The 28,000-nt window shown below is 49.7% G+C and overlaps 12 protein-coding genes across 12 annotated transcripts; 4 read left to right on the forward strand and 8 right to left on the reverse strand.

Moving 5' to 3' along the window:
- Window positions 1–1,272: 1,272 nt before the first annotated feature.
- N7508_008443 (uncharacterized protein) lies at window positions 1,273–1,536 on the reverse strand (the record flags this gene model as incomplete). The annotated part of the gene is made up of 1 exon (XM_058466507.1): window positions 1,273–1,536. One exon carries the CDS (start codon window positions 1,534–1,536, stop codon window positions 1,273–1,275), a length of 264 nt encoding a protein of 87 aa, XP_058314353.1.
- A 1,394-nt stretch (window positions 1,537–2,930) lies between these two features.
- Window positions 2,931–4,083, reverse strand: N7508_008444 (Major facilitator superfamily domain general substrate transporter; the record flags this gene model as incomplete). Its single annotated transcript, XM_058466508.1, has 6 exons — window positions 2,931–3,239; window positions 3,309–3,387; window positions 3,443–3,691; window positions 3,740–3,803; window positions 3,868–3,996; window positions 4,050–4,083. The coding sequence occupies 6 exons, from the start codon at window positions 4,081–4,083 to the stop codon at window positions 2,931–2,933; spliced, it is 864 nt and encodes a 287-aa protein (XP_058314354.1).
- A 1,619-nt stretch (window positions 4,084–5,702) lies between these two features.
- Window positions 5,703–6,179, reverse strand: N7508_008445 (uncharacterized protein; the record flags this gene model as incomplete). The annotated part of the gene is made up of 1 exon (XM_058466509.1): window positions 5,703–6,179. One exon carries the CDS (start codon window positions 6,177–6,179, stop codon window positions 5,703–5,705), a length of 477 nt encoding a protein of 158 aa, XP_058314355.1.
- Window positions 6,180–6,844: 665 nt separating this feature from the next.
- On the forward strand, window positions 6,845–7,757 carry efm7 (putative nicotinamide N-methyltransferase Nnt1; the record flags this gene model as incomplete). The annotated part of the gene is made up of 3 exons (XM_058466510.1): window positions 6,845–6,985; window positions 7,033–7,617; window positions 7,680–7,757. The coding sequence occupies 3 exons, from the start codon at window positions 6,845–6,847 to the stop codon at window positions 7,755–7,757; spliced, it is 804 nt and encodes a 267-aa protein (XP_058314356.1).
- A 255-nt stretch (window positions 7,758–8,012) lies between these two features.
- Window positions 8,013–9,384, forward strand: N7508_008447 (putative RNA polymerase II Elongator complex associated protein Kti12; the record flags this gene model as incomplete). The annotated part of the gene is made up of 3 exons (XM_058466511.1): window positions 8,013–8,018; window positions 8,068–8,421; window positions 8,476–9,384. The coding sequence occupies 3 exons, from the start codon at window positions 8,013–8,015 to the stop codon at window positions 9,382–9,384; spliced, it is 1,269 nt and encodes a 422-aa protein (XP_058314357.1).
- Window positions 9,385–10,147: 763 nt separating this feature from the next.
- Window positions 10,148–11,931, reverse strand: N7508_008448 (putative C2H2 finger domain protein; the record flags this gene model as incomplete). Its single annotated transcript, XM_058466512.1, has 3 exons — window positions 10,148–10,778; window positions 10,830–11,099; window positions 11,162–11,931. 3 exons carry the CDS (start codon window positions 11,929–11,931, stop codon window positions 10,148–10,150), a joined length of 1,671 nt encoding a protein of 556 aa, XP_058314358.1.
- A 2,303-nt stretch (window positions 11,932–14,234) lies between these two features.
- N7508_008449 (uncharacterized protein) lies at window positions 14,235–15,011 on the forward strand (the record flags this gene model as incomplete). Its single annotated transcript, XM_058466513.1, has 2 exons — window positions 14,235–14,440; window positions 14,519–15,011. 2 exons carry the CDS (start codon window positions 14,235–14,237, stop codon window positions 15,009–15,011), a joined length of 699 nt encoding a protein of 232 aa, XP_058314359.1.
- Window positions 15,012–15,372: 361 nt separating this feature from the next.
- N7508_008450 (palmitoyl-protein thioesterase family protein) lies at window positions 15,373–16,347 on the forward strand (the record flags this gene model as incomplete). Its single annotated transcript, XM_058466514.1, has 1 exon — window positions 15,373–16,347. One exon carries the CDS (start codon window positions 15,373–15,375, stop codon window positions 16,345–16,347), a length of 975 nt encoding a protein of 324 aa, XP_058314360.1.
- Window positions 16,348–17,135: 788 nt separating this feature from the next.
- On the reverse strand, window positions 17,136–20,697 carry N7508_008451 (uncharacterized protein; the record flags this gene model as incomplete). The annotated part of the gene is made up of 2 exons (XM_058466515.1): window positions 17,136–20,421; window positions 20,483–20,697. The coding sequence occupies 2 exons, from the start codon at window positions 20,695–20,697 to the stop codon at window positions 17,136–17,138; spliced, it is 3,501 nt and encodes a 1,166-aa protein (XP_058314361.1).
- An 870-nt stretch (window positions 20,698–21,567) lies between these two features.
- Window positions 21,568–21,993, reverse strand: N7508_008452 (uncharacterized protein; the record flags this gene model as incomplete). Its single annotated transcript, XM_058466516.1, has 1 exon — window positions 21,568–21,993. One exon carries the CDS (start codon window positions 21,991–21,993, stop codon window positions 21,568–21,570), a length of 426 nt encoding a protein of 141 aa, XP_058314362.1.
- Window positions 21,994–23,502: 1,509 nt separating this feature from the next.
- Window positions 23,503–25,175, reverse strand: N7508_008453 (Pal1 family protein; the record flags this gene model as incomplete). Its single annotated transcript, XM_058466517.1, has 4 exons — window positions 23,503–24,251; window positions 24,306–24,717; window positions 24,767–25,008; window positions 25,130–25,175. 4 exons carry the CDS (start codon window positions 25,173–25,175, stop codon window positions 23,503–23,505), a joined length of 1,449 nt encoding a protein of 482 aa, XP_058314363.1.
- A 1,055-nt stretch (window positions 25,176–26,230) lies between these two features.
- N7508_008454 (putative tannase) lies at window positions 26,231–27,997 on the reverse strand (the record flags this gene model as incomplete). The annotated part of the gene is made up of 1 exon (XM_058466518.1): window positions 26,231–27,997. One exon carries the CDS (start codon window positions 27,995–27,997, stop codon window positions 26,231–26,233), a length of 1,767 nt encoding a protein of 588 aa, XP_058314364.1.
- Window positions 27,998–28,000: the final 3 nt, after the last annotated feature.

The following is a 28,000-nucleotide window of genomic DNA, read 5'->3' on the forward strand; positions in this document are numbered from 1 at the left end:
ATCTGCATCTCCCCGTCAGCTTCCGAGATGACGGTTTACATTTTCGAGTCGGGACCGAGTCACGTGGCCGGCTTCACAGCCCTAACTAGCGATATTGTATTTGGTGTTTATATTATGGTAACCCCAGGTTAAAGCTTGATCTCTTCCTCGGTCTGGTAGAAAGGTCGGTGCGTAGTTTCTTAAGCGAGTCGCAGACACTAGCATGACTACTACGGCAGGACTTACTCGCAAAGTTCGCAGCCTGGGGGCCCTTGCCAATAGCATGGCTACGGTAGTCCATGCTGAACTTGGTAGCTAGCACCATCGAGTTGCGGTTTTGACGTGCCTCAACCCATTCATCGATCTATTGTTTCGACTGCTTGTTCTGGTAGACATTGGCAGTATCAATGAAGTTTCCACCGGTCTCATAGAATGCATCCGGGAGGTTGAAAGCGTATTTTAAAGTGTTGTGATTCAATTATTTTAAATCCATAAATTCAGAGTCTCTGAATTATATTTGTTCCCAAGTTGCACCAACGGCCCCTGACGTAATCTCATACATAGGAAGATCTTTCTGGTCATGTTGGCGATGCGCGGACTTAAGACGATGATATCTGAGGCCCGTTGCAGGTGCTTTTCGGGACAAGGGGGAGGATTCCACAGAACGCAACGATCGAGAATGACTAAGAGCGAATGGGCCCTGGTCCCGAGATTGGAGTCGGAGATCGACAGTGATCCAATATCTTCCGGCCCGGAGGGAAGGTGCATACTGTATGATCCCGGCATGATCCCTGCAGTATGCGCAATACGGTCTGTAGCTGTAGCTGCAGCCGCATTCCTGATGCGGCACTTTTATGTACTGAACAAATAAGTCTGTCGCATCGACTCTCACCGACATCACGGGTGATCCTTCTGCCTACACCCACTCTAACGGCACATATACCCTAACAACGAGAGGGGACCCGCGCCATCATTCCCTAAAATCCCTTTGGCGAAGCAATAGGGCAACAACGATTGCCATCAACATGCGAATTCAGACCAATGAATGTCAAAACATGCTACTATCTGGCGGACTACAAGCAAATACTCGAGGGCTGTACATGCCTAGGTATCATGATGATATGTGAGGCTGCTTAAGGATTATCAGAAGCCCTATGTTTATAGATATACATGTATGTAATCCAAGGTACTGCTTATGCAAACATTTCGGTTAGACGTCAGGCTTTATAATTATTCTATTGACTAAGTTCTTTAGTGTTTCCAAAAGAACACTCATCATGCATTCGATATTCTCTATCTGTTTCCGCTTCGTGGTGTGGACTTGGGCTCTGGTCTCAGTCTTTCATATGATAGGTTGTTAGAGAGGTTATACAGATATCCCTCTTGTCCCATAATAAAAGTGGTTGACTTCTCTCCCTGGATGAAAAGGGTTGGATCATGAGGTTGTTCTCGGCTTCCTGCGGATTTCCAGTCTTCGTTGGTGAAGAACTTTATGCTCTCTGGTGAGCCGTTCAGCTGAACCGACTTATTAAAAATGATTTGCTTCGAGTCCGACATGATGGTATAGCCGATACTGCAGCGTGGATCTGAAATTTGTGAGAATGGGACTTAGGATTTCAGAAGGGAGGAAATATACCTGGAAGAGCTGACAGTCAAGTAAAGATGACGGATGGAGATGAGATAATCAGATGTTGGACTTGGATCTTGAGCAAACGGCAGTTTGGATTTCCAGTTAGAAAATGGAGGCCGGACGACAGTAGTATTTGTACGGCAAATTATCATGGGGTTTGGAGCGCAACCAACACATAGAGACCCGATGAGCGAAAGTTAGTTCGATTACACCCATTTCCAAACGCCTTATTAGGCAGAAGAGAGTTACGTATGGGCTTATTGATTGGAATATTGGTTTTTTTTTTTTTTTTTTTCGCCGGTATAAGCCCATTTCGTGTATATCAGCATGGGACGGTGGGCTCATTGGATGGTTGGATGAGAGCGTTCAGTGTATGACTCGGTGCTTGCTTCGCCTTGTAAGGGACAGAGCATCACAGACATAAATGAGTAAGTCAAGCTACAATGTATTCTATTGATATGAGGTACATAGCCTGAGACCGACATAGGTAAGGCGACGTGTGGGCCGTCAACCGCTATCAAGGGGAGTTCTGTTGTCGCTGGCCATCACAGGTTCCCAACGAACGGCGCCATAACAGTTGGAAATATTGAATTAGAAAGAAAGGTGATGCGTCCGCAGGGATGAATCATTCATTGGTAGAAGTGTCATGTGAGGCGCCACTTAGCGCCTAGGGGAGTGAGGCTTCAAATTTCGTATTTAAACCGCTAATTGGTCGCCTACTCCTCCGTGGTGTATTCGAGATGTTCCGCTGCCTCTGCCGGCAAAAGTCCCTTCTTAACGGCAATTTTTACAAACTGCTCGTCCTTGCGCTCAATACATTTCTGAGGGCGGTTTCGAGAGATTGCGTCGGGGTCTCTGGTCACTAAAAGCAATAGGTTGGAGCGGTAATAGGCATCTAAGTCTTCAAGACTCCGGTTTGCTGCATAATTTTAGTGAAGCAACGAAAAGAGAGTCTTCATGACATATCAGTCTCTGGATAGAAGAAATTGATGACAGGGAGGAAGACCGCATTGGTGACCGTTCAGACAATCCAAAACTTCCAGCCAATATTCTGAATTCCGACGATGAAGTTGGCGATTCTACAAACGGTGAGAAACATATAAAAGCAGTGATATAGATACATACCAGTTAGTAGCAGTCGCAGCCGCAGCACCCTTCGTCCGCATCGGCAGAGAATTAATCTCAGTCGGATAAAGCCAAGGGTTACCTAGCATGCCAATTCCAAAGGCCCCATGATAGAGGAAGAAAAGTGCAACAGAACTATTTGCATACACCTGATCATTAACACTTTCACTCTCGGAGTAATAGAGTAGTAATAAAGTTAAATGGTGATGATGAGGAAGCAGACAAACTGAGCGACAGTCGAAGATAGCATCAACACCCGACGTCCCATGCGCTCAACAAACAAAATAGCAAGACCCGAGAAAATGAGATACGAGACCGCATTACATGCAGACAGTAACCGTGCCATTTTCTCTGGTAGACCGACCGAGTTCGTGAGCACAGTGGGCATATAGTAAGACATGACATTGATACCGCCGAACCGTTGCACGAATTGAGTTCCAATACCGAGGAACAACCGGCGAAGCGTCTTGGTATCGCTCTTCTTGTCTTTCTTGAGGAGGACACGCTAGCGCACAGCATTCTGATTCTCATATTGAATGCTATAAGCTATTTCGTTGCGCTGGGTAATGACTACTGGGTCGTCGATCGGCTTTGCTTCTAGGCAGCTGAGAACTTCTATGGCTTCCTCTTCTTTGCCATGTGCAAGGAGCCATCTATCAAGCATCATAGTTAGATATAGCTTGTCTAGGAAGGAGAGGGTAGACCTACCGAGAAGATTCTGGTAACCAGGGGGTTGTAGCCCGGAGAACGAAGAGAAACATGAATTGGAATGCAAGTGGGAACCGCCATGCGACAGAGCTCCCGGCAAATGAAAATCCGTAATTGATCCAGTTGACCAGACAGAAGCCAGTGATGTTCATCATCATCGCCAATATGACTAGCCCTCCACGCCATTTCAGCTGCGATGTTTCAGTCTGCCAGATAGGAGCTGTTGCCGTATTGATACCTTTGCCGACACTATAATTGTGAGTGATGTTTTATATTGGAGGAAATATGACAGCCAACCCTAGAATGATACGGCCCACAAACATCTGCGGCAGGCTAAACGAGGTCGTCTGGAGGATAGTGCCTACTGCCATGATAGTTGTTCCTAGCAAGATACCTTTTTTTTCGGCCCAATTGGTCGCCAATACTGAATGCGACAACAGCACCGAAGAAACATCTTACATCATATATCGCCGTTACGGTAGAGAGGTCCTTTGTCTTCGAAGGTCCGACTAGATTGTGAGTTTCGAGAAAGTCCTGCGTGATCACGACGCCATCTGAAGTTGAAAAGTTAGCCTGGATTGAGATACAGATATCCCAATTGACTTACTGAATACTCCTTGGTCATATCCTAACAAGGACATATCGGTTGCGCAAGCAACCTTAAATAATACATGGTCCATCAAGTCCAATCAAACACTGGAGTAGATAATACCGTAATTGAAAAAGTAAGCCATCCTTTGTTAACCGGAAGTAGGGTTTCTTCTCGGAGACCGTAGCCATATGGTGATAAACAGTCAATGATCTCCACAACTCGTACCCCCACAGCAATAGACCAGCAAAATCCAGAGGACTGCAGACTTATATATCAACCTAAACGAAATAGACGTAAGGGGACCTCATAACCAATTTGGAAATATAGCCGAGAACCTGCAAGTTGCCGGCTAAATTCAAAGTCGGTTATATTCCGAAGTCCGGGGATGCGGGGAATGATTGGCATAGCGCCTGGACACCCTTGTAAGGAAATAGAGGCGACTTTTTACTTATATTAGATCATTGTGGGGGTTTATAGTAAGCTGAATGAGGAGATTTGGGGTTGGTTGTACAGTCTATGGCTTATGATTGACTGTTCCTAGTGGTGGTTCTGAGTTTCATCTTGGCTTTAGGGCCGGGATTGGTGGTTTGGTGCTGATCTGGGGTAGGCTTGCGTCACTGGTCGGGGTGAGTGAGGGGTTCAAAGGTATTCAGATTTGTTTTGGCTATTGTAAGCCGGATGGAGTAGATCTTGACGTTGAGAGTGAGTGTGGTATGACCTGGATATCTCGAGTCCCGAACTTGGATTCTCAGTCTGGCTTTGTTTTCCTGTAATTTGTACCAAGGATAGGTCAAAGTCAAATGCGACCCCCCGGTACCGAGTGTATCACGATCTATTGTGGTTTTTCTCTTAATATCTATGGTGCATATAAAGATCCCAGTGGTCTAGTTTTCTTTTGGAGACTGTTAGCTGTTAAACCAGAGATGACCTATTTCGACTTGCCAATTAGACCACTGGGTGAACAACCTTTTATATACGTTTGTCCTTGCGATGCGTTATCTATCTATGAAACATTTTGGGATTTGCTGGGCCAAAACCTAAGGATACAGTTGCCGCATGCGAGGAATGAGGGGACCATGAGGGAAACAAAACTTTCTTTATATAGCAAACCAATATCGAACTGCACATAAAGCCAGGAGCAGACCAATCAGACATGAATGCACCAAATACATACCTGCGAGCCAATCAACCCGGTTAAAAGGAACGATAAGACAAAGCCGAGGTTCATGCGCAGCATAGGCGAATCACAAGCCAAACAAAATTATATCGAAGCGAATTGCGTTCCTAAAGAATTGCAGCTTTAAGCACAATTTATACGCTTCTAAAGTAAGATGATATTGCATGTCTCGTAAGTAGTTGGTATCAAGGCTGTAAGCCGTAAGTGATGAGAATATAAACCATAAAATCCTGATTGAGATCAACGCCAGATTGGTCCAGAATCCGAATGATACGGACCCTGGAGAAGCAACCCAATGAAAGGTGTGCCCGCAGAAATGAAAAAAAAAAAAAAAAAAAAGAAAGGAAAAATCAAAGCCCACCACATGATACGCCGAAGTCCACATCCCATGTTTCTAGTCCACAGAGCCAGTCCATAGACATGAAGAATGCTGCGATGCGCAGCTCTCCCTTGCGGGTCCCGCCCTTGTAGCCGTAGCCGCGGTACCCAGATCATAGAGTCACACTCTCGAGGTCGCGCATGACAATACCCATCTGGGCCCGTTTGGCCGCCTCAGCTACAAGGTTGAAATCCTGCAAGAAGGGCGCCGTGGCTGTAGGACCCCCTAGACCATTTATCTGGTGGGGATAGTTCTCGGCCGGGGCAGGTGCTGCATTCACAGGCAAAAGTCCCTGAGCGTTGCCTGCTGCTGGGGCGATAGGCAAGACAGCCGCGTTGGAGGTGTTGCTTAGTGTCTGCGACAAGGGCTGCATTGGAGCCGAGGTTTGCGGGGCACATGTAGAGGGTTGTAGTGAGGGCGAAGAAAACACCTGCTTTGTCGCATTCGAGGCAATCTCCAGGGTAGATTGGGCCTGGGCGGCCATGGTAGACTGGTCGGTGGAAGGAGCGAGGGTTGATGCAGAGGGAGCGAAAGAGGAGCCGACCAAAGGTGCTTGGGAATTGTAGGCTGGGCGAAGGGTCGAGTCCATGACGTCTAACGGAAGAGATCCACTCTCGGGATCCGGGTAAAAGTTAGTCGCAGAGGGGTGGTTGGAAATGAGAGGGAGAGTCGAGAAAATGAAGCCGCTATGAATGAGATGCTCGGGTTACCGGATCTAGCACGGGTTCTGTAGGCGGCAGTCTGTGGCAAGTAAGGAAGTTGAAAGCCGTTTCGAGTGTGGAAATGCGAAGACAATGCAGTTTGGCTCCGATATAAAGTGACGGAGTGATGGTCTAGTATAAGAATAGCGGGAAAAGACACCGAACAACAAGTGAGAGAGAGAAGAAGAAGAAGAAGAAGAAGAGAAAGTCTCAGGGGAGAAGAAGGCAAACCTCATCGGCGTATCATCTCCACAATACGGTATTGTCACCTCATTGTGTCACGTGATGTATCAATTCGAGATTTGCACTTGAGTATAAAGTCGGGTTTAGACAGTCAGATGAATATAAAGTGACGCTTAAATGAACCTCGCGTAACTTTGAGATTTATCGAGATCGACTAATCATACCTAACTCCAAAAGCCGAGTGATCCGACCCTTACAGTGAATTACCATACTGATCCCCCACCTGGAGATCAGTCCACATTCTGGCCTGAGGCACTAACTTCCGATAAGATCTTAATTTTTGCGATTTCTCTCTTCAGACCAACTCACCATGGCTGAATACGAGTCAGGGAATCTGTTCGACGATCCCGAAGGGTACTACCCTGAAGATGCACCTCCGACATTCGCCGAGCACCACATGCTCTCAGGGCAGACTGTGCGCGTGCGTCTAGTTGGCAGCCATCCCCTCTATGTACGACATCAACAATAAGATCGAGGGTTCCCAACTAACCCTGGCAGGGAAATTTGCTCTGGAACGCCGGTCGAACCAGCTCTCATTACATTGAAGAGCACACCGAGGAATTGATCCGCAACAAGGATGTCCTCGAGATCGGTGCGGCGGCAGGCGTCCCCAGCATCGTGAGTGCCATTCAGGGTGCCCGCACCGTGGTCCTGACCGACTACCCCGATCCCGACCTCGTGGACAACATGCAATACAATGCCGATCTATCGAAGAGCGCAATTCCTCCACGATCAGACGGGAAGCCTCGTCTCCACGTCGATGGCTACAAGTGGGGTAGCGATGTGAACAAGCTGCGGGCATACCTTCCACTTGCAGCCGATGGCACTCCTTCTATGTTCGACATCCTGATCATGGCGGATGTGGTCTATAGCCATCGCGAGCATCCGAACTTGGTCAAGACCATGCAGCAGACTATGAAAAAAGATCCCAAGTCTGTAGCCCTGGTCATTTTCACGCCTTATCAGCCTTGGCTGTTGCCCAAGACCGAGCAGTTCTTCCCGCTGGCGGAGGCGAGCGGCTTCACGGTCACAAAGATCTTTGAAAAGGTCATGGACGATGTGTTGTTTGAAGACGACCCTGGTGTAAGTCATACCTCTCCACCTGGTGATATTAGCCAGTGATATCCAAACTGACTCTTCCATAGGATGAAAAACTTCGCCGGACTGTTTTTGGATATCAGATCCGATGGGCTCAGGACCAGTTGGAAGAATCTAAAGACTAAATGCTGATTTTATACCCAACTGGAACGATGACATGAAATGACAAAAGTTCAATAGATTTCAGATTATATAGAAATTCGAAGTTGTCAGTCTTCACATTCGAACTATATACAACTCTAGGCATACTATAAAGCGTAATCCAGAACTATTCATATCACTCTATATTAATTGACACAAAAGTTGAATCTCGACTGCGGGTCACATGGCCAACCCCGCATGAAAAAAAAAGTCCGCCAGAACACAACACTCAACCAACGATGCCGGTAAGTCCAAGTCCTCGATTGATTGCCAATTTAGATTAATATCGTCTAGCTCGTCATCTTGACGGGATACCCGTGCTCCGGCCTCACTCACCGTGCCAACCAGCTCGCATCGCTCCTCGAGAAACACCAAGATGAATTATTTGCAGCCTCCGAAGCAGGCACGCCAATGTCATTGAAGTCCCGATACAAGATCCACGTTGTCGCCTCTCACGGCTCCTCGCACCCGCGCATTGTATACGACCATGCCCGTACAGAAAAGGAAGCGCGTGGTGTCGCTTATGCGAGAGCCAAGCGCGTGCTCAAGCGGGACAGCATTGTGATTCTTGACGGAATGAACTATATCAAGGGATGGAGGTACCAGCTGTGGTGTGAGGCAAAAGCTGCGCAAACAACCTGCTGCGTGGTACGTTCTCAAAATTGTATTAAGCGCTGCGACAATGGCTGACAATTCTCGCAGGTTCATGTAGGAACACCAGTCGACCGATGCATCGCAATCAACGACGCTCGACTGCACCGACAAGCTACAGAGAACCAAGATAGAAGCGCACCAGATGCGCAAACCCTCGAAGTAAGCGAGACCCTGGCACCAACCATCGACTCACAATCCGCCCCAGACGACGAGGAGCCATACCCCGCCGAATTGCTCAACAACCTCATCTTCCGCTACGAGGAACCCAGCACTCACAGCCGCTGGGACAAGCCCCTCTTCACAGTCCCCTGGGATGACCCCCAACCCCCAGTGGCAGACATCTTTCAAGCCCTTACAGGCGTGGTCCTCCCAACCACCGAAACCGAAGCAACAGCCCCAATCCCAAGCCTAACCGACGCCCTTGCAAACTCCACCATCTCCGATACAGCCAGCATAGCAACCGGCACACGAACCATTGGCGGTAGTCGCGGTGGCCTTTCAACCAGACCCAAGATTGTCCCCCACCAAGCAACAGTGCAAGCAGCAGCGACTGACTCAAATGCAATGTACGCCATGGAAAAGAAAACCTCAGCCGTTGTGACGGCAATTCGTACATTCACCTTAGCAACACCATCCGCGGAAGTCGCGCTCGCGCAGAGTGCCAAAGCTGATGGTATCCTAATTGAGGTGCCCGGGTCAATTGTATCAGTCTTTATTCCCGCGCATGTTGCCATGTCCGGTACGACGGATGAACTTGCAGGCGCGGGTGGAATTTTGGCTTTGCCGAAGCTGCAGAGACTGCGGAGACAGTGGATTAGTTTGAACAGGGCTTATATCGGCCGTGGACAAGGCGCTGGTGGTCCTGGGGCTTTAACGGCTGATCAGGTTGGGGATGCATTTGTGCGGTTCCTGAACGCTGAATTTGGGGGTGGTGAGACGGCTGAGGATGGGAATTAAACGATTTGAATGTTTAGAGACGAATCTGCATAGATGCTTTGTTCATAGCGCTAGAGGGACTGAAAGTAGTCATGAGATACGAGTTTATGACCGATATCAAGTTTAGACTTAGCTTGCTCATCAGATCTACTTGTAGAATTATTACGTGGAAACCAGTCTTAGAAGTATCAAAATCGAATGTCATTCAAATCAAAGACCACGCACAATCTATCTACCATCAAAATCAACAAAAACAAGTCCAACAATCAATGCTGAACACAACACTCTGCTGTCGTTCTTCTGCCACCCCTTTTGAGACACAATGCCCGCACGCTGTTCCTCCGCATAAGTTCGGGTTCTCCAGTGTCCTTGGAGATGGTTCAAATTGGGTCTGCAAAGCCAAGAAAACTCTTGGTGGCAGATCACCGTATGATAAGCCACAGCGATCGGGGACAGATCGCAAGCGCTCAAGCGCGGGCTCGGGGCCCGCGCTGGTCCTATCCAGTTCATGGTTCGTGGCCGTCCAATTGATCCAACGGATCAAAGATTAGGAAAGAAATACCTCGGCCGAGGGTATAGTACCGAAGTGCTATGCGCCAAGGTCCTCGCGAGCAATCACACTGGTTCCTCCATGTGTAGAAAGTAGCCTGGCCAGCAAGCAGCAGGCAGCATCAGCTGCCGCGCAAAAGGAAATAAAACCGGTCCTCCCGTGAATTTGTTCAAATCATATCAACCGCTATTCGCCTTCCATCTGGAGAGGGCACAACGGCATCTCGAAACCCCTTCACGCAGTGAGGCCGTTGGGCATCTGGGAAACAGCCTGGCTGGCCTCAATGTGGCGGTAGTTCAAGCCGAGAGTGAACAGTTCCTGGAGACCGGCGTTGACACGCTCATGCATGGAAGTATCCTGGGGAGTTATGCTGGTCAACTCTTCCAACAGGCGGAGACGGCACTTGTCATAGTTCCGCTCAGCAGTCTGGAGACGCTGACCGAGGCTGGCAGAGGTCTGGGTAGCCTTGACGGAGCCGGCCTGGGAGTGGACGGAGCGAGTGCGTTTCATAGTTGGGGCCGGTGTGGGACCGGTGACCCTCCTCTTACGGCCAGCGGGTTCCTTCTTCTTAATCTGACCAGCGCCGGGCGATGTCTCAGGCGAGCTGTGGCGCTCGGAGGTGGCATAGTCATGGACACGGCGCATGTGGTCGTAGAGATTCCATCTCCGGGGGAATCCATTTCCTGGCACGGCACGTTCGCAGCCCTCCCACAAGCAGAGGTGAGGATTATCTCCGTGGCCATGAAGTCCGTGGGCTTCGCGCTCGTGGCGGAAGAGACAAGCGTTGGAAGAGAAGCGGAGCTGGGCATCGATGCAGGCAGGGGCCTTGCAGCGATAGGGCTTCAGGTGGGAGTCTAGGTACTTGCTGTTAGAGGAGATCAGTTAGCTGGGGCTCAGATAAAACCAAAGTTTGCACGGGTGAACTTGCTGGTAAGCGCATTTTTGCGTGGTAGGTGGGTGGCTGCAGGGCTTCTCTCCGGTGGCGAAGGGGCAGTAGTATTTTCCATCGCTGTGGGTGGACATGGAGTAGTAGTGGTGCTCTCGCGGGTTGCGAGTCTCAACACCTTCCTTGGAGCGCTGGCGGGCCTGTTCTCTCACGGGGAGAGGCTGGAAGAACTCTGGCTCGACCTTGGGCTGAGCAGCTGGCAAAGCTGAACGGCGTGACTGTCTGGTTGGTCTAATGGTCCTACGTGATTGTGGTTAGGTTTCTGGTCAGGGTATTCTTATATCAACTTTGTCGACACTCACCTGTGGAGGTCCCTGTCCATAGTGTTGGGGAATAAGGGCTCTGCTGGGTTGAGTCCGTGGGTTCCGATGGGTGAAGTGGTAAAATCTCCGAGAAGTGAATCATCAGGGGCCATGAATGAAGGGAATCCAGAGTTAGAGCAAGAAGAAGTAACAGAAACATCATTACTTGCGTCGGTCAGTGGTGGAGAGACTGGGACAGTCTGGAAGAGACCTGACGAAAATTGATCCATGGTGGTTCCTGGGTATTGGCCGTCATGCATCATGGGGGTCCATGATTCAGGGCCTGTGATATAGTGGCCGTCCTCGGTTTGGGAGCTGTGTCCGATGGAAAGAGCATCATCTGGGGTGCCATTCCTGTGGCAGACATCATTTTCAACATTGGAAAAATCCAGGAAAGAAGTATAGAGATCCCGGGACATTTCATGGTCATTCATGTCTGGGACTGCTGGGAAGTCCACGCCAGAGTACATCACATCATTTGGTCCGACCGTGGGGGTCATCAGCTGCTGAGACAGCGAGAAAGAAAGCATATGCACCTCGGAAGAGTCTTGCTTAATGGGCTGGTCTGAGTGGTTCAAGGTCCAGTCCTTCATATCCTGGGAAGTTCCATGGCTTGTAGGAATACTTGAGCACATTGAAGAGCTGTCCTGACTCGACAATTCATCATCCTGGATTGATCTTGAGGCAAGATTTGAGATTCCTCGAACCATGGAGGTATGCATGGACTGTGACATTGAGACCCGTTCAGGGTCGTTTGTCCTTGGAGACATTGTGATTGTGATTGTGATATGAACACTGTAAGAAAAGAGTCAGTGGCCTACTCCTTGACGTTGAATATTGAGAAAAGCAAATAAGGAAAAAGACAAAGGAAATTTCCATGGTCCAGTGTAAGATCGGACCTAGTAAGAGTCAGTGAATGAGGTCAGGGCTTCGGAGGTTCTTGAACATTTCAACGCACCAAAGCCGCAAGTGCGAGTTGGGGAATTCCTAGGCCGAAGGGATTGAAGGATCCTGGTTCAAGTCGTTTTCTATGTTGTCAAGTCCGGGTCTGGTGTCAATCCATGGAATAGTAAGTGGTGCCAGGTATAGAACAAAAGGTTCAAGTTGGAGCTACTATTTGTTGAAGCATCATCATCCAGGTAAGTCCAGGTAAGCAATTGTCGCTCATTTTCTTGTCATGGCCAGGTCCATAGATCAATGGCCTTGAAAAGGCTGATTTAGATAAGGTTGACGCGGATGCTTCTCCATTATCGAAGTGCAAGCACATTAGCTTGAGAGAATCCTCGGTTGTTCCATAGGCAAAAGTGGTTCCATTAATGTTGAGATAGTAAAGTGGCCATAGTAGCAAGAGAAGTCCAGGCAAATGTCATTTCTGTCCATGAAGTGGTAATTCCAAGGCGTTGTTTCCATAGGCAAGGTCCAAGGGTTTATCCCATCCACTCTTCACTCCAGGTTTGGAGCAGAGGCAAGATCAAAAAGGAAACATCCAGGGTGGTAATTCCAGTGGCATTTTGTCGAGTGAGAGTGCATACATTAAACACATCTCAGAGAGATAAACCCAGCGGGTGCTGAGGGCAAGCAGTCCTTGGCAGGACATCCTGTTTGGTCGCCAAGATTGGCAGAGTCCATGGAAGCAAAGCAGTAGTGAAGTCCAGGGGTCCTGGGAGATTGGTTGTCGAGATCCTTGGTAAGAACAGTTGATAGTGGTACAGGTCCAGATGACAAAGGAAATAAACGCATAGGAGAAGCAGTTGAAAGAGAAAGTGACGGGAACTACCTATTGAGTGTTTGTCGAAAGTGGGCAGACTAGAAAGAAGCCTGGGAAATAACAAGAAAGCAAATCCTGTCCGGGAAGTACGTGGCAGTGAATCCTTGTGGCAGACTTGATTGCATCAAAAAAACCAGGAAGTTCTTGAAAAAAAAGGGGCCGGTCCAGGGATTGTTGAGTGTTGAAGGGGGTATATATAAAGTGAGATGATAGAGCAACAAAGTATATGTTGTGAGTAAAAGGGGTATCCAAAGTAATGAAAGAAAAGGAAAAGAAGAAGAAGGAGAGGGGATCAGCGGCTTTTTAGCACACAGTCAAGCGAGAAGCTCGGACTGTGGACCGTCAAACACAGCGTGTGCCAGACACGCATACAGCCTGCGTTGGCACTATTGAGAGCCAATGCAGCAGACTGGCGGTGATAGGCTTTGCAGATGAGGGGGGGGTTCGTTTGGCTGAGTGGAGGAATCTGTTCTAGCGGTGAGACCGGCTCGGCGTCTTGAGTGCTTGGCAAGTGATATGATTGGTGAAGGAACAGGCTGACGCTGCATGATGATGTCTATATTGGTCGATCGGCAGGTTCCCTTGTCGCGTGTTGATGAGATGTCCATGTCTGTCGCTGCGCTGGGTTATCGAGTGGTTGGGGACATCCCACGTTCCGCAGGCGCTACAGGGCTCATGCGGCGTGACCTCACCTCATGTCATTACTGGATGTGAAGCAAATAATAAAATCAAATAATAAAGAATATAAAATTATAAACTATAAGAATGAGAAACAAAAGGAAATGAGAAGTATCTATTACGGGTCAGCGGGACGGGGCGAGGCGACCCACGTTGGGCAGCCATGCAGCCATCGGGCGCTTCTCCTATTTTTCAGTCAGTCAACTTTTTCTCAAAGTGTGTAAGAGAAAGTCATGATGGGTGACAGGATCAGAAAAATTGAAAGATGGAATATATTTTCGTTCAAGAATCCGAAGATTTCAGGTGAACTATGCTTTTGATATTTTTGTTCATCATCCAGAGGGATGGGGAGAATGGGAATTGAAAGGATCAGATGGCTTACCTGTTAGCGGGACATGACGGAAGATGAGTTGGCAATCACAGACACACCTGGCCTGTTTACTGGTCAGAAGCAGTCAGAAACATTGTGATTGACGGAAGAAGTGAAGTGTGTGGGAGAAAAGAAAAGTTTTTGAGGCCCGCGGGTGGTCACGTGCGTGGGTTTGCACTGTTTGCCCTTCTTCCTCGAATAAGAAATATCATATCTCTCCCGAGATCATGCGTTGTCGTCTTCTCACATCATGCACCATGAATTGGACAGGCGGCCAGCTGCAGCGTTCTAACCGCTCAGGCCTACTGACCAAAGCCCAGAAGCAGAATTTCGCCAGGTCTCGATCAAAAGCGAAGGGCACGGCCTGTCCCCCGCCTTCTCCGTTTCGCAACTTCCCTGATTCTGGACCGTGGGAGGGCTTGAGCACAGTTGATAGAGGTGCAGAGACACACGCAGGACATCAGTCAGTCGACTACTGTTGATTGCTTTGGCTTGGCTATCCTGATCTATGTGACGTATACTAATCTGGTTCTTACTGAAGGGCTGCAGTAGAGCCAGTTTCACATTCAATTGAAGACTATACATCCAACACTGAAAATGAGCTAAGTGACATCAAACGCCAACTCCTCAAAGAGCCTGACTGGGGTGCTGTGTCTGCTACTCGTCCCCTCGAACTTGCCTTTACGACTGTTGAGGAAGTTGAGCGATTTGGAAAGCGGCGCAGGCTGCATGATAAAGATGGAAGACGGCTGGTGGCAGCCAAAAACAATGGGTTTACTTTTTTCGAGCTCCCCAAATATACACGGAGAGAAAGGCACCCGTCCTCGATCATCGATACGGTCGAAGACATCCAGATCGAAATCAACGGACGACCGGTTGGTATGCATGTCAAAAACAGCTCAGGGCTGGGCATGAGCAGTCTGTCATCACAGTCAATGCTTCTCGATCATGAGGGACCTTGTGCCTCCGAACAAGAAGAGAAGGAAAGTCTGACAGCCACCTGGATTACCAATCTGTTTCCCCAATCCCAGTGAGAGCTTGCGAACTTTCAAACAGGGGCCCGTTCCTATCCTAACATATCATTCTTGGCTAGAGCTTGACAGGTCTAATGACAGAATAATCAGCTGACTCCTAGGCCCTACTATACACAGATGCTGATGAATATATATTGTCAGCCAACTCGTGTCAATCCTGTTCCCACTTCGAATCGAAATTAGTTAAACTCCCATTTTTCTTGTTGGGCACCCATTACTAAGTCCGTAGCCCTAAATCTGTTCGTTCTTGTACCTGAATATCAAACATTACTATATGTAGTCGTCACATGACGTCCTTCTCCGGACCCAACGTCATTCCGAATCCAACATCGCAGGTATCAGTTACTGCGATTATTATAACATGCGTTCCATTCCAATCCTAGCCTCACTGGCTGCCAGTGCTCTCGCATATGCCTTGCCACCAAAGACCACCACAGACACTGATGGCGTCCAGCTCCCCCTCGTCATCTGGCACGGCCTCGGGGATGACTTCGAACGCGACGGTCTGAAACAAGTCGCCGAACTAGCCGAATCCATAAACCCTGGAACTTATGTCCACCTGATCCAACTCGCCGGAGATGGTAGTGGAGATCGCCAGGCAACCTTCCTCGGCAACGTCACGGAGCAAATCGCCTACGTCTGCGAGCAGCTCGCCACAGACCCAATCCTTCGCACCGCGCCCGCCATCAATGCGCTAGGCTTCTCGCAGGGCGGTCAATTCCTCCGCGGCTATATCGAGCGCTGCAACTCCCCACCCGTACACAACCTCGTCACATTCGGCAGTCAGCACAACGGCATCTCGGAATTCCAGTCGTGCAAGTTGGGCGACTGGCTATGCAGTGGAGCCGAGGCACTACTTCGATCCGGTCGATGGACAAGCTTTGCGCAGTCGCGCGTTATACCGGCGCAGTACTTCCGCGATCCTACGGACATGGAGCAGTACCTTGAATACAGCAATTTCCTGGCCGATATCAACAATGAGCGCGAGTTCAAGAACCAGGATTACAAAAATAAATTGATGTCCCTGAATCGGTTTGCTATGTTCATGTTTGAAGAGGATACTGTTGTTGTGCCGAAAGAGAGTTCTTTCTTCGCTGAGGTAAATGGCACCACCGGCGAGGTGACTCCTCTGTACGAGAGGCCTATCTACAAAGAGGATTGGCTGGGTTTGAAGGTTCTTGACGAAGAAGGAAAGTTGGACTTTAAGACTTCCCCTGGGCAGCACATGCGTTTGTCCGAGAAGGTGCTGAAGAAGACTTTCGAAGAATACTTTGCTCCACTGAAAGAAGAGCAGAGTACTTCTTCGCACGGTCTTGTCGTACAGCGTGATCATTGATTGATTTCTATCTCATCGGAGTCTCTGTTGTCATATGATATCCCAACTGCAATACTGTTACATTAACATTTAGTTGAATGAATTCAATGCCCATGTATTAGTCCTGTTCGCTCACCTCCGATGCCGTTGTCTTTAGCGTGGACCCCCTTTTATTTATTCTAATTTCACTGATGTATATCTGCTCGCATTACGAAAGGTAGGTCTACAGGTGTGAAGATTGATTATATATCGGGGGCAGGTCATTGGAGGTGATATTTATACACCAGCTTGGCGCGAAGAGAGGTGTGGCGAGAGGCAAAAGATTATAGACATTACCTCAGTAAAGCAAAGCTAACAAGAACATCGTTCTTTACTTCACAACAGTACACATTCCTAGTAAAAAACAATTTCAATCCAGCATCTAAATAGTTTACCGACAAGGTAGCTAGATACAACATCAAGTTGCTTGACAAAGGCAACCTGCACCGATATAAGAACAGAAGCCCGAGCTTCAAGATAAAACATATGCAAATGGGAAAAAAGACAAAGATGAAATATCAACTGACAAAGAAGCAGTACATGTACCGACACGACAGAAATGAAATATACCAGACCGGTGGGATGAAAAGAGCCAGCACGCCCACGCCCATGAACCCAGATACAAGATCCATCATTGGCAGGCGGTGCAGGACAGTGTCACAAAAGAAAATTATACATAAATATATGAACCAGAGAAGGAATTGGTAGGTGAAATGCCTGGAGAACCATGCTTATCGAATTGACAAAACAAGATAGGAACAAATCGAAAATCAATAAGGTGGGCGTCCGAGGCCACCGCTGACCTGTCGTCTGCTGACACTTCTACCCATTGGGCCCTTGGAAGAAATGGCAGTTGCTGGACGGGTTCCATTTGTCATCGTGGTATCGTCAGGCGAAAGGAACCCGTCGAGGAGTTTCCGCAATTGATCCTGGTGACTGCCATCCAGGGCATTGGACTCATAATCGGTCATAAGCTCTGGAATTCCATTGGCAGCGAGGTTGTTACTGGATCGGCTCTTATTGCGGTCTAAGGACTTGGGGTTAAGAGCACCAGAGGCTGCATCAGCTTTGTCTTTCACTGAAGACTGTCGCGAGGGACCTGGCGCAGTGGATGGGCGATCGTATGAAAGCAATGACCGCTGGGAGTCATTCGGGAAACCTCCTGGGATTGACAAATTGACTGGGATAGGTGGCACGGGAGGTATTTGCTCGTCCGAGTTTACACGACTCAGAGAAGGTGCATTGAGAGGTTGGTCAGACGGCTTGTCGCCCGACAGAACGATCTCTGCTGCCGAAGCGCGGGGTGTATCTGCACCATCATCATCAGGTGTTTGTTGACCATCTGGCTGTTGGGTGGAGGCGCCGTCTTCCATCTCAGAAACAGAGAAGGCACCGCTGACCATACTGTCACTTCCAGAGGAGATGATACTGGCATCTGATGCGTCAAGTCGTCCTCGCAGTGGGCTAAGCCGCCGAGCTTGAGAATCGTTGGTGACCGAGAGTACGCGACGGAGCTCATTGACGCGAACGGGAGATCCCCTACTCGAACCATGAGATGACGAAGCCGAGATATCGGGAACATTTGTGCGGTAGTTGTCGCGGGATCCCGAACCAGCAGGCGAGCCATTTGCGATTCCGTTGGATTGATTAGTCCGAGTGTTTTGTGTACCGACTCGAGAGCCATTGATAGATAGGGCATTGGCGCTTTCCTTTTCAACCTCGGCCAAGCAGGCCTCACGGGACCACGGGGACGCCAAATGGTCCTTCACGAGACTCGGCAGACCGCCCTCGACTTGTGATTCCGCGACTGGATGCCCAAGGACTGGGAACGTGAATCCTCGTGCAGGTGAGGTTGGCGGGCTTTGAGGGGGAGATGAGATTGACTGGCGGTAAGTCTCGTCAATCAGATAGACGAGTCCCTCTATGTTCCGGAAGGGTGTCAATGGAGGTGGGGAAGTCGAGTCATTGACGTCTCTTTTTTCTTTATCGAAATCAATACCACCGAGACCAACTGGGGGTACCTGGATCTTGGAAAGCCAGTGGCCCTTGTCGACTCGCTCCTGTATTTCCTTGGTGATTTCAGCTCCAACGGGGGAGGTGTCCATTTCAAACTTCTCTGACAATGCGAGAAGATAGCCGTGGACTAAGCTTCCGGTGTTGACGCGTGCCGCAAATGAACTCAGCTCAATAGAAGTAAACATGTCCTCCTGTAATTTGAGAACCATGGGGAACCCAAATTGAGCAGCATTCACTCCGAGGTTCTGAACAAGATTTGTGAGAAGTAGATGAAGGAGGAGAATCTCGGACTCGTCAGCAGCTCCTTCAAGAGCGCCATCGTAGATAGCCAAGTGCAGCAGACGGAGGAAGTTCGATTGTGCTGCCAGTGCCACTGTTTCTCGCTGGTTACCCGGAGCCGTAGTGCTTCGTCGGTTTTGTTTATCAATCTGCTCGGACTCTCGCTTTGATCCTGTTTTGATGAACTTCCGTACATCTACTCGTGCCTTGAGATCGTTCTTGTTGGTTTCAAATGTCAACCATGACAGGAAAGCGTCGGCGTAGGCATAGCGAACATCCCGATCTGCATCACGCAAGAGACCTTGGGTGCCCTCCCACACATGAATACCGACTGGGTGTCTGGATTCCGCGCCGGACATGGTTGATGGCGTCCTGAGATTGGCAACGACCAATATGGACTTGAGTGATCGAAGAGCTGTCAGTTTGGCGGCGGCATGTGAAAATGTTTCTCCTGAGGCCTTGTCTCCGTTAGACTCCGAGGCAGAGTTAGAGTCAACGTGTGCCACTCCGGACTCATGAACAGTAGCCAAAGCGAATTGTGCAGAGCTATCGTGGAGGGGGGCAGGCTTGAAGCGCCTGAGGATTGCCCGCATCATATCGGCGACTTGGTCACCGTAGTAAATATGCGTTGCGAGGTCTCCAATGCTCTGCTCCAAGAGTGTGAGAAGGTCCTGTCTTTGCGAGGAGATGACCATATCGACCTGACCATTGGGCTGCTTTTCCGAATCTGCAGACCCAGTACGACCCGGAGGAGAGAGGATATCAGAAGCATAGTGCATAAGACCGAAAAGGATATCCATGACGCTGAGACCAATCATGTTCACCGAGGATCTGAGCAACCAATCCACCACAGAGAGAATGGTGAAAGCCGACTCTAGGTTATCCTCTTTGGGGCTTGTATCGTGCAAGATCTCCATGGCCGTTATCAGAATAATGAAACGAACCTGTACCGGGCACCAGTTCGCAATGAGTTCGATCAAAGAGGTTGCCCAATTTCCGTTCTTGGCCGAGCTCAACCCATTCTGCTTGTCACTCTGTGGGAAGCCCTTGGTCGATATGAAGCGAAGAATGACCGTTACCGCGATGCGGATCTGACCGCGATTGCTCCCCGAGACGATAATCTGCTCGAGGCAGCGTAGAGCCATGAGCCGAGCATCAATTTCTGCCTTTCGGTCTGCATCATCCGCAGACCGCGCTGCAAGCTCGGGATCACCCTCCGCTGTGTCCACGGTGTGTACGGTATTAACACTCATGCGGCGGGGTTTAGACCCATCCCGCTCATTTGCGTCAGCCTCTTGTAACCTGATCTTGAGTGTCGTGAGCAGGTCCTCATCAGCGGAGTAGAGGTTCTCCAGAATGACTGGTAGGCACAGCTTCAGCGAAGTGCCGCCGTCAGCAGCGAGGCTTTCTGAGCTGACCACACCTCTGATAGCCCGCAGTCCCGCGTTCCTCCACCGAATGGCCACTTGCGGGCTGAACTTTGTATTCGAGTTGGAAACAAAAGCCGGATCGGCTAAGCTGGCGTATGTCCGGACGACTTCTCGGTATTGAAGAGCGAGACCCTGGTCTGCCGCAATGGCCGCAATGTCCTGATGCCGGCAGAACATTTCAAAGGGCACAATTGATTCCTCCACCATAGTTATGTCATTCGATCGCAGGACAGTCTCGATCACGGTCATGATAGAACGAGCGTAGATAGGAAGATCGCGGGGAACTTTTTCGATGAGTGCGGCCAGAATATGAAGCGCCACCTGGACATTTCTGCAATGGAATCGATCAGTTGGATTCAAGTGCCACATTCCTTGACTTGGCCTCTACTTACCCTAATCTGCGTCTCCAGACATCCCGGGCCACTCTCTTCTCCAGGAACGCGCCGACCTTGGTCAGCTTACTGCGGCGCGTGCTGGTATAGTATAGGAGGTACGAGAGTTCACTGGGATTCGGCCTGACCTCCGCCACTCCTTTCTGGTATTTCGGATAACATTTCAAGATCAGGACCTGGTGCTTGGGCCGACATGACTGGCGTACGGACTCCATTGGAAAAGTATGGGTGACGCATGCAGCTGCCGCGTGGCGGGCTCGAGAAAGGCGCGATCGAGCTTCACGACTGAAATAGGGAGACTGGTTAAGATGATGAAGGGAGTGTCTAAGGTCGGATTGTCGAAAGGGAAAAGTGTCAAAAGGTCGCAACGTGGACGAGAACGGGACCGATGAGGTAGTTCAGGGCCGATCACCAGGGGGTGGGGCTGCAACCCCAAGAAGTGACTGAATAACGGGGGTTCAAAAGGAATACATGAGAAGATGAGTAGACCTGCAGACTTGAAGACTTGACAGGAGAAAAAAAACAAGGTTCGGATTGTTCGGGCTGAACAGCCCAATTTCACTGCGTCATGCGTTGGTGGCTTATACTGCCCACGTTTACTTATATCGCTCCATGTACGTTGCTATTGCTCAATTTTGGGATTGAATGCCATATTGCTCACTAATTGCTGTTCATTATCAGCATTGAGGCTACCATTCTATTCATTCCAGACATAAATGCGACCTCAGGGAGGTACAGGGACAGGGACAGGTACTAGTATGAGGTACTAGTATGGAATCGTGCATCCCAACAACGCTTGGTCCTTTTCCCACCCCGCAATGCAGTGCCAGGGGTGCAAAGCTGTGATATGCTCGAAAAAACAGTGTTGGTTGATCGACGGTCGCGGAGCCTCGGTCGCACATGAACTCGTGTGCGCTCCCCGCAGTGTGAATAGCTCAACCGAACGGGAAAGGCAAGCAGTGTAGATCTTTGGTGTTTCGGGTGGCTCGGTTGGTTCGTTTCGTGTGCTTTGCGTTCAAACAGGCACACCCCGGTCGCATGCGCAAGATCCTCTTTGAATGTAGGTTCAGGCTTGCAGCAAGCCCTCAGGTCTTGGTCCCATTCTGGCCATCCTCTGGCTTTTCGTCTGCAGCTTCTGCCTCGGCAGATGCTTGCACACATTGGACAGGCAAGCTCAGTCCGGCCAGCCCTTCAATGACTTGCGGGAGAATGATATCGCGGCGGAACCTGTCCTCCTGCAGCAATCGCAGGGCCCGCAGTGTAGGGCCAGGGTGTGTGAGGAACTGCGAGTATTCAGGCGTCTTCCAGTAAGCGTAGAGATAGGCTAGGTAGGCTGCAAATGCCTCGGCGTCTGGTGAAGTCGCGGAGTCGTCATCGTCGTCAGCATGGGAGACGCCTAGGAGGTTGGGGTAGGTGACAGCAAGGTGAGATAGGTAGTAGGGATTGGCGAGAGAAGAAACAAACTCCAACTCCAGAGTAAAGCGCGGATTGGTGAGAGTGGGAGGCTCCATGATGAATGTAGTTGTGAAGCTCAAGTGAAAGAACTGCGGGAAAGGTGGAGCGATCAACCCTAGCTCCTTACATCTGCATTTGCCCTTTACACTTACACTGTTGTATTCAGAAAGACAACAATGCTTCAATACAGGTATCAGTTGAAGAGAGTGAGGTCGAAAGTAGGAACACCTCTCAAGATCTTGTTCCTATATTTTATACTCCGGGGCTCATGAATATGTACACAGTGCGATGAAGTAGACAGTTTCTATACAAAACCCTCCGAGTGAGTGTACTATACTCTGTATTATGTTTGACTCATAATTTGTCCCTTTTCGAGTGCCACGGGTTGATCGAGTCGATCATATAAAGGTGGGTGTATAAAAAGACTCGTAACCCCAGTCATGACTTTGCTATCATACTTCACCCTATTACGATATGACCTGAACTTTTTGATCGAGGCGCGAGTACAGTTCTTAAAGTCAGGGCTTTAAACCGATAGCATCCAATGCATTGTTTTATTCACCCGATGACACAACATGATTTATCCTTTGGTCTCGACAGTGTATCCTTTGACCTCCGTCAAAAAGCTCAAATTCCTCCGACGAGGAACAAATTATTCACAAGTGATGTTAGTATTGAAACAGGGAGGACTAGAGAAATCTGGCCTATTCAAGGCTAAATGAGATACACACGACGGCGCGACGTTGTAATATGTGGACAGGCCAAAATCATTCACAAAATAGCATCCTTGTATAAGCAGATATCATATCGAAACATAAACGAGTTCTAGGTAAGTCATCCACCTGAGCGCCGGTTGTTAGTCCAACGTGTACGGTTTCAGCTTTCGTGGGCAAGAGTATAACATTTTTTTTTTACATTGAAAGCCTTTTGAGGGAGTATAAATGGGGGGTGGAAGGACTCGGCCAATCGATTGAAGTTACTTCGGCGTGTTTGTAGCGCAGCACTTGACTGAATGAAAGAGTCAGTGCCCAACCCCGAGCACTAGGACAGTATATAAAGCACATTAGATAGTTGACAGGACCCGATATCAAACGAAGGAGGATCGTAGCTAAACCTCTTATGGCTTACAGGTGATAGATGTTGGAGTCAACTGGTTTAATTATCTGATGCGAAAAGAAGGAGAAAAGAGCAATGGGTAGAGTAAAGAATACAGATTCTGAAAGCAGGGCTCAAGTGAAGTACAAGAATGGAAAAAATGAAGAAAAAGGAATCAAACTCCGAATCATGACCCGGCCCTCGACTGGGCGTGGTGTTTCATGGCGTTCTGAAACCAGAACCAGTGTCACGCATTCTCTTTCAGTTCAAATTAACGCCATGGGGAGCACTGTTGGGTTGGCAGTGCTCGATGCTGGATATTACATGGAAAATCATCACTCCTCACGGAGGAGATGGCAATGGGAAAAGCAAAGATAGGCCGTCCATTTGAGTCAACCTAGGGTTCAAGAGGACGCACGGCGTGCCTGATAATCCTACTCAAGGCAGGCGAAGAGTGTTCATTAGGTAGTTTAGTCGCTGGTGCGTCGCTCGGGCTTTGGCTTGCGCAAGCTCTTCATGCGGTTCAGGAAACCACCACCACCAGGGTTGAGCTTGGATTCTTCATATGCTCGCTCTTGGGTTGGCTTGCGCTCCAAGCCAGTGCTCTGCTTGGGGCTGCTGGAAGATCGGAGACGGCCGCCCTCGAGGCCAGACTCAACGCTGGCACCTTTCTTGTCCCACTCCTCTTCGTATTCTTGGAAGTATGGGTTGCGCTCATTCCCTCGAGAAGATGCAGAGTGGCTGGATTCAATTGCTGGAGGGTAGTTGTTGTCGGTGGGGGATGTGATACGGCCAGGGCCGCGTCCACGCAATCGCTGAGCCAAACTCTTCTTCCGTGCAAGACCACCATTCTGTCCCATGGAAGTCTCGTTCTCGCTCTGGCGGCGTGCCATGGCGGACCGACTTGCTGGGGCACCATCGAGGAAAGTACTGGTACCCAATCCCATGCTCTCTGATCCGTGAACGGGATCTATACGGGAAGTGGGATCAAAGTTGGTACCCGAGTCGGCGTTGCGACGGGCTGCTGTAGCGAAGTCATTATGTCCTTCTTCCATTCTGCCGTGGAAAAGGTTGAGATCAATGTTGGAGTTGTTCGGGCCGGAGCCACCCAAAGCCATATTCATGGAACCCTTGGGGAAGGCCTGCATGGGGGCAGTGCGCAAGCCTCGGCGGTTGCGATGCGGGTTGCAAGCATCAAAGGGACCATCGTGATGGAACACTTAGAGAACCATTAGCATACGAAAATCGAGGTTGGCTCGGCTTGAAGACTCACTTCCAGTTCCATAGATGCTAGTCACATCCAGCTTATCGATTATGTCCAGTCGACGGTCCTTGCGAGTGGAGCGAGACTTGCCATCCTTGTTGCGACTTTCGCGCTCACGGTGGCGTTTCTCACGTCGGCGCTTCTCGTCCTCATCGTCGAAAATAGTGGAGCCTCGATCCATCACCGAAGACTCGGAGTTCCGGCGCGGTCTGCGCGAGGGTCTGTCGCGGTGACCCATGGTCGCAGCCTTGTTCAGGCTGGGAGGGTCTGCGAATATGTCAAGCGGGTCCTTCTCCTTTGGTTCTGCCGATCGCCCGGGCGGGCGCTGGGGTCTGCGATTTGACGGGGCGCGATGAGTAGTGTTGGAAGGAGGTGGGCGAGCACGAGGCGGTTGGGGGGAAGGCTTCAGCGAAAGGTTCTCCTGTGATATGTTAGATCTGGCCGAGACAAGTCTTGAATTCGCAACTTACGAAGAGCTCACGGGTGTTGCTCGAGATGTCGGTCTTATCCACCGGAGAAAACATGGTGGCGCCAGTAGACATTCCAGGAGCTGATTGCGGCGACATAGATTCTGCGTCGTCGAGGAAGGGGTTGGTTGATCGGGGTCGCTCAGGGCGACTGTTGGATGCAGCCGGGACCGAGGGTGAGAGAGCACGGTTGCGGAAAGGATTGTTGGAGCCAAAACTGGCCGCAGTAGGAGATGATTGGGGTTCTATTGACAGGTGAGACGTTTCGAGTCAGTCACTTTGAACGGTATCTCAGAAAGTTCCCAGGGGGGGGGGGATTATGGGGTTATGGAGACAGTTATATGATCCAGGAAAAGCATTACGTACCTGCCAGCGAGACGCCGGGATACCCAAGCGCTGGAGCGGCATTCATTGTAAGGTTATCACAATGAAACAAGGTGTGGGTGGAGAGGGAGTGCGTCAAGTGAATCTTAGGGTGTCGCACGAATGCGGAAGAAGGTGGCAGGAGGCGATTCTGAAACGGCAGGCAGGGGTCGAGTGGAATGACAATCGATCACAGCCAATAGATGCAGTATTCAGATACTTTTTGAAGAGTACAAAGAGAGAGAAATTAAAGGAGAGAAAGAGAGAAGGAAAGGAGGGGGGGGGGGGGCAAGGGGACACGGGAGAAAGGGGATCGGGTTGGGAATTACGGCCTGGCGATCTCCCCTTAACCTCTTCAGCGTACGTATATGTATCTGTGGCTGTCTGTGTCTATCTGTGCCTGTGCCTGTGCCTGTGGCGCTGAGTTAAATCTCCTGCATTTCAAGCTAATTGTGTCCTGCTCTTCTGCACTGCACTGCACTCCAGCATGTGGGATCGACAGGGTTCCACCCCAGGCATCCATCAGTTACTCTGTCACTGTGACTCTCTCACTGTCACTTCACTAGGGATTCCTCGGCTACCCCAAAAATAGGCTGGAATGACGCATCCCTCCCTGATGTCATCTCCCTTTCCGGAATGTGGTGATAGTTCCACGCGAGAGACTCCCCTTTGCCGGGTACACTGCCGGTCAACGTCAACGTCATCTTCAGCGGGTTATCTCTGAACTATTCGAACAACTTGAACTACGTGCCTCAACATGGCGGTGATGAGATATCAACGCCTTCAACAGCCCGGATCAAGAGCATGGTATATGCAGTCATATTACAAGTATGACCAGTCCGATATTCTGCTTAAGGCGCTAATATGCATTGTTTGTTCAATGTCTCAAGTCCCGAATCAAGGAACAGATCGAGGGAACCGTCTAGAGCAGAGAAGGCATCGAACATTCCTCAGTGTGGAATGCGATCTGAAATGAGGTCATCGCAAGGGCCTGTTATTGCACACATGCATCTACCTAGAGTATGTGAGCACACTATTAACATGACAGGTCCAACCCCCTAGCTTAACGCTTTCTCCCACAAACAGGATCAGACTCAGAAACCACTAGTAAACCGGCATTGGAACGCCATTGAAGTCGTAGTGCCATGTGTCGATGGAGGCCTGATCGTACTCGCACTCCATCTTGTTTCCCTTCCACTTAGGCCGAAGGGGCCAGCCGCAAATTTGGCGATTTTCTCCAACATTCTCGCCTTGGAGGACGGTTGCATTCAGCGTCACTGGCTTCACGTCGTTTTCAACCCAATTGATGAGAACTTGCAGGTTGGTCTGTGGGAAGGGACCATTGGGCATAAGTGGATTAGTGCTGCAGTGCGCTGCGCCAGGAACAAGGTAAAGCTGATACCAATTCTTGAGTGCGGCAGCTCCCTCCTTGTAGGAAAGATTGGGATACATGATGCTCCGCACAGACTCCCAGTATCGAACCGAAGATGCAGTAGGGACACTGGCATCTGCCTCGCCATGGAAATGGATGACCTTACCGCCAGCCTCGTGAAACGGCGTCAGATCGGGCCAATTGGTCTGCAGGGTAGAAGCAAATTCCACCATTCCAGAAATCATCCATTCCTTCAGAGTGTCGTAGGTCACGCCGTCAAGATTGGAAAGGTTGTTGCCGTTCTTCTCCACCAAGAGGGCAATGTGCTCGCCACCTAGGCCATCCACTTCGAGCTCCCATTTGCCGGTTTCGGAGTTATACTGGGTGGTCACATCGTCAAAGTCCGCAGCTGTTTGATAGGACAGATAGACTTGTCTGCCCTTGGTGTCACGAAGACCGCGAATGACCTCCTTGGCAACCTCGACAGCTTTCGCGGTGACAGTTCCATTCTGTTCTGGAGTAGATGAAGCACCCATCTGTCTCTTGCGCTTGCCATATCCGCCGCTGGTCGCTGCCGCGCAATAGTACGGCTTTCCAACAACAGTATCAAGATCAAAGTGCAATTGACAAAGATCAGAACGAGAAACCACACCATCCTTCAAGCCATCAAGAGAATCACAGGCGGAGATAGTCTCATTGATAATCTTCTCCATCTCACACGGTGGAGGATAATACCCAAGAGTCTTCGTGACGATATTCGAATAAAGATGCTGAGTCTGCTGGAAAGACCAACGGAAAGCAGGAGCACCAATAGCAGCGCCATCCCACTCATCTCCATACCGCTGAATCTGACTCCAACCTTCACGTCCACCCTCCGAACACCCTTGATAATAAGAATAAAGCTTAGTCTTCTCGGCCATACCATAAAAGTTGCGCGTAAACTGCTTCCCAATCTTGCTCAACTCCCAATGAGCCTTATATCCAAACATATACAAAGTCTCATAATCCAACGTCCCATTAGCAAGGAGCATAGCCGCATCAGCGTTCGTAGAGAAACTCCCAAATCCACCATCCGTAGCGCCAGCAACGGCGCCATACATCACACCACCAGGCAGAGACTGCACACCAGAGTAAATGGCATAGCCACCGCCGCCGGTGGACAGATAACGTTTCTCGAACTTGGCTGGGTCCGGCAACCAGTATTGGATGAGGACTTGGTCACCTCGGCCGTCATGGGAGTATGCCAGAGTCAGGTTGCAATAGGAAAAGGTTGCTGCAGGGTAGAATGTCGAGGTGGCGCTTGTAGATGCATTTTTGACTATATTTGTCGTGACAGACGATGGGTCGAGAGTTATGCCTTGTATGAAGGTCGATGCGGGCAGGTGGGAGCGAGCATATTCCACAGTGCATACATCCTCGAGGGAGATTGCTGTCACCGAAGTAGCATATGCAATGGCAGTGAAGGCTGCTGCCCGGGAATTTGAGGTAGAGAAACGCATCGC

The sequence above is a fragment of the Penicillium antarcticum genome (genome assembly GCF_028974205.1).
Source record: "Penicillium antarcticum strain IBT 31339 chromosome Unknown utg000009l_segment0_segment0, whole genome shotgun sequence".
NCBI classification, from domain to species: Eukaryota; Fungi; Ascomycota; class Eurotiomycetes; order Eurotiales; family Aspergillaceae; genus Penicillium; species Penicillium antarcticum.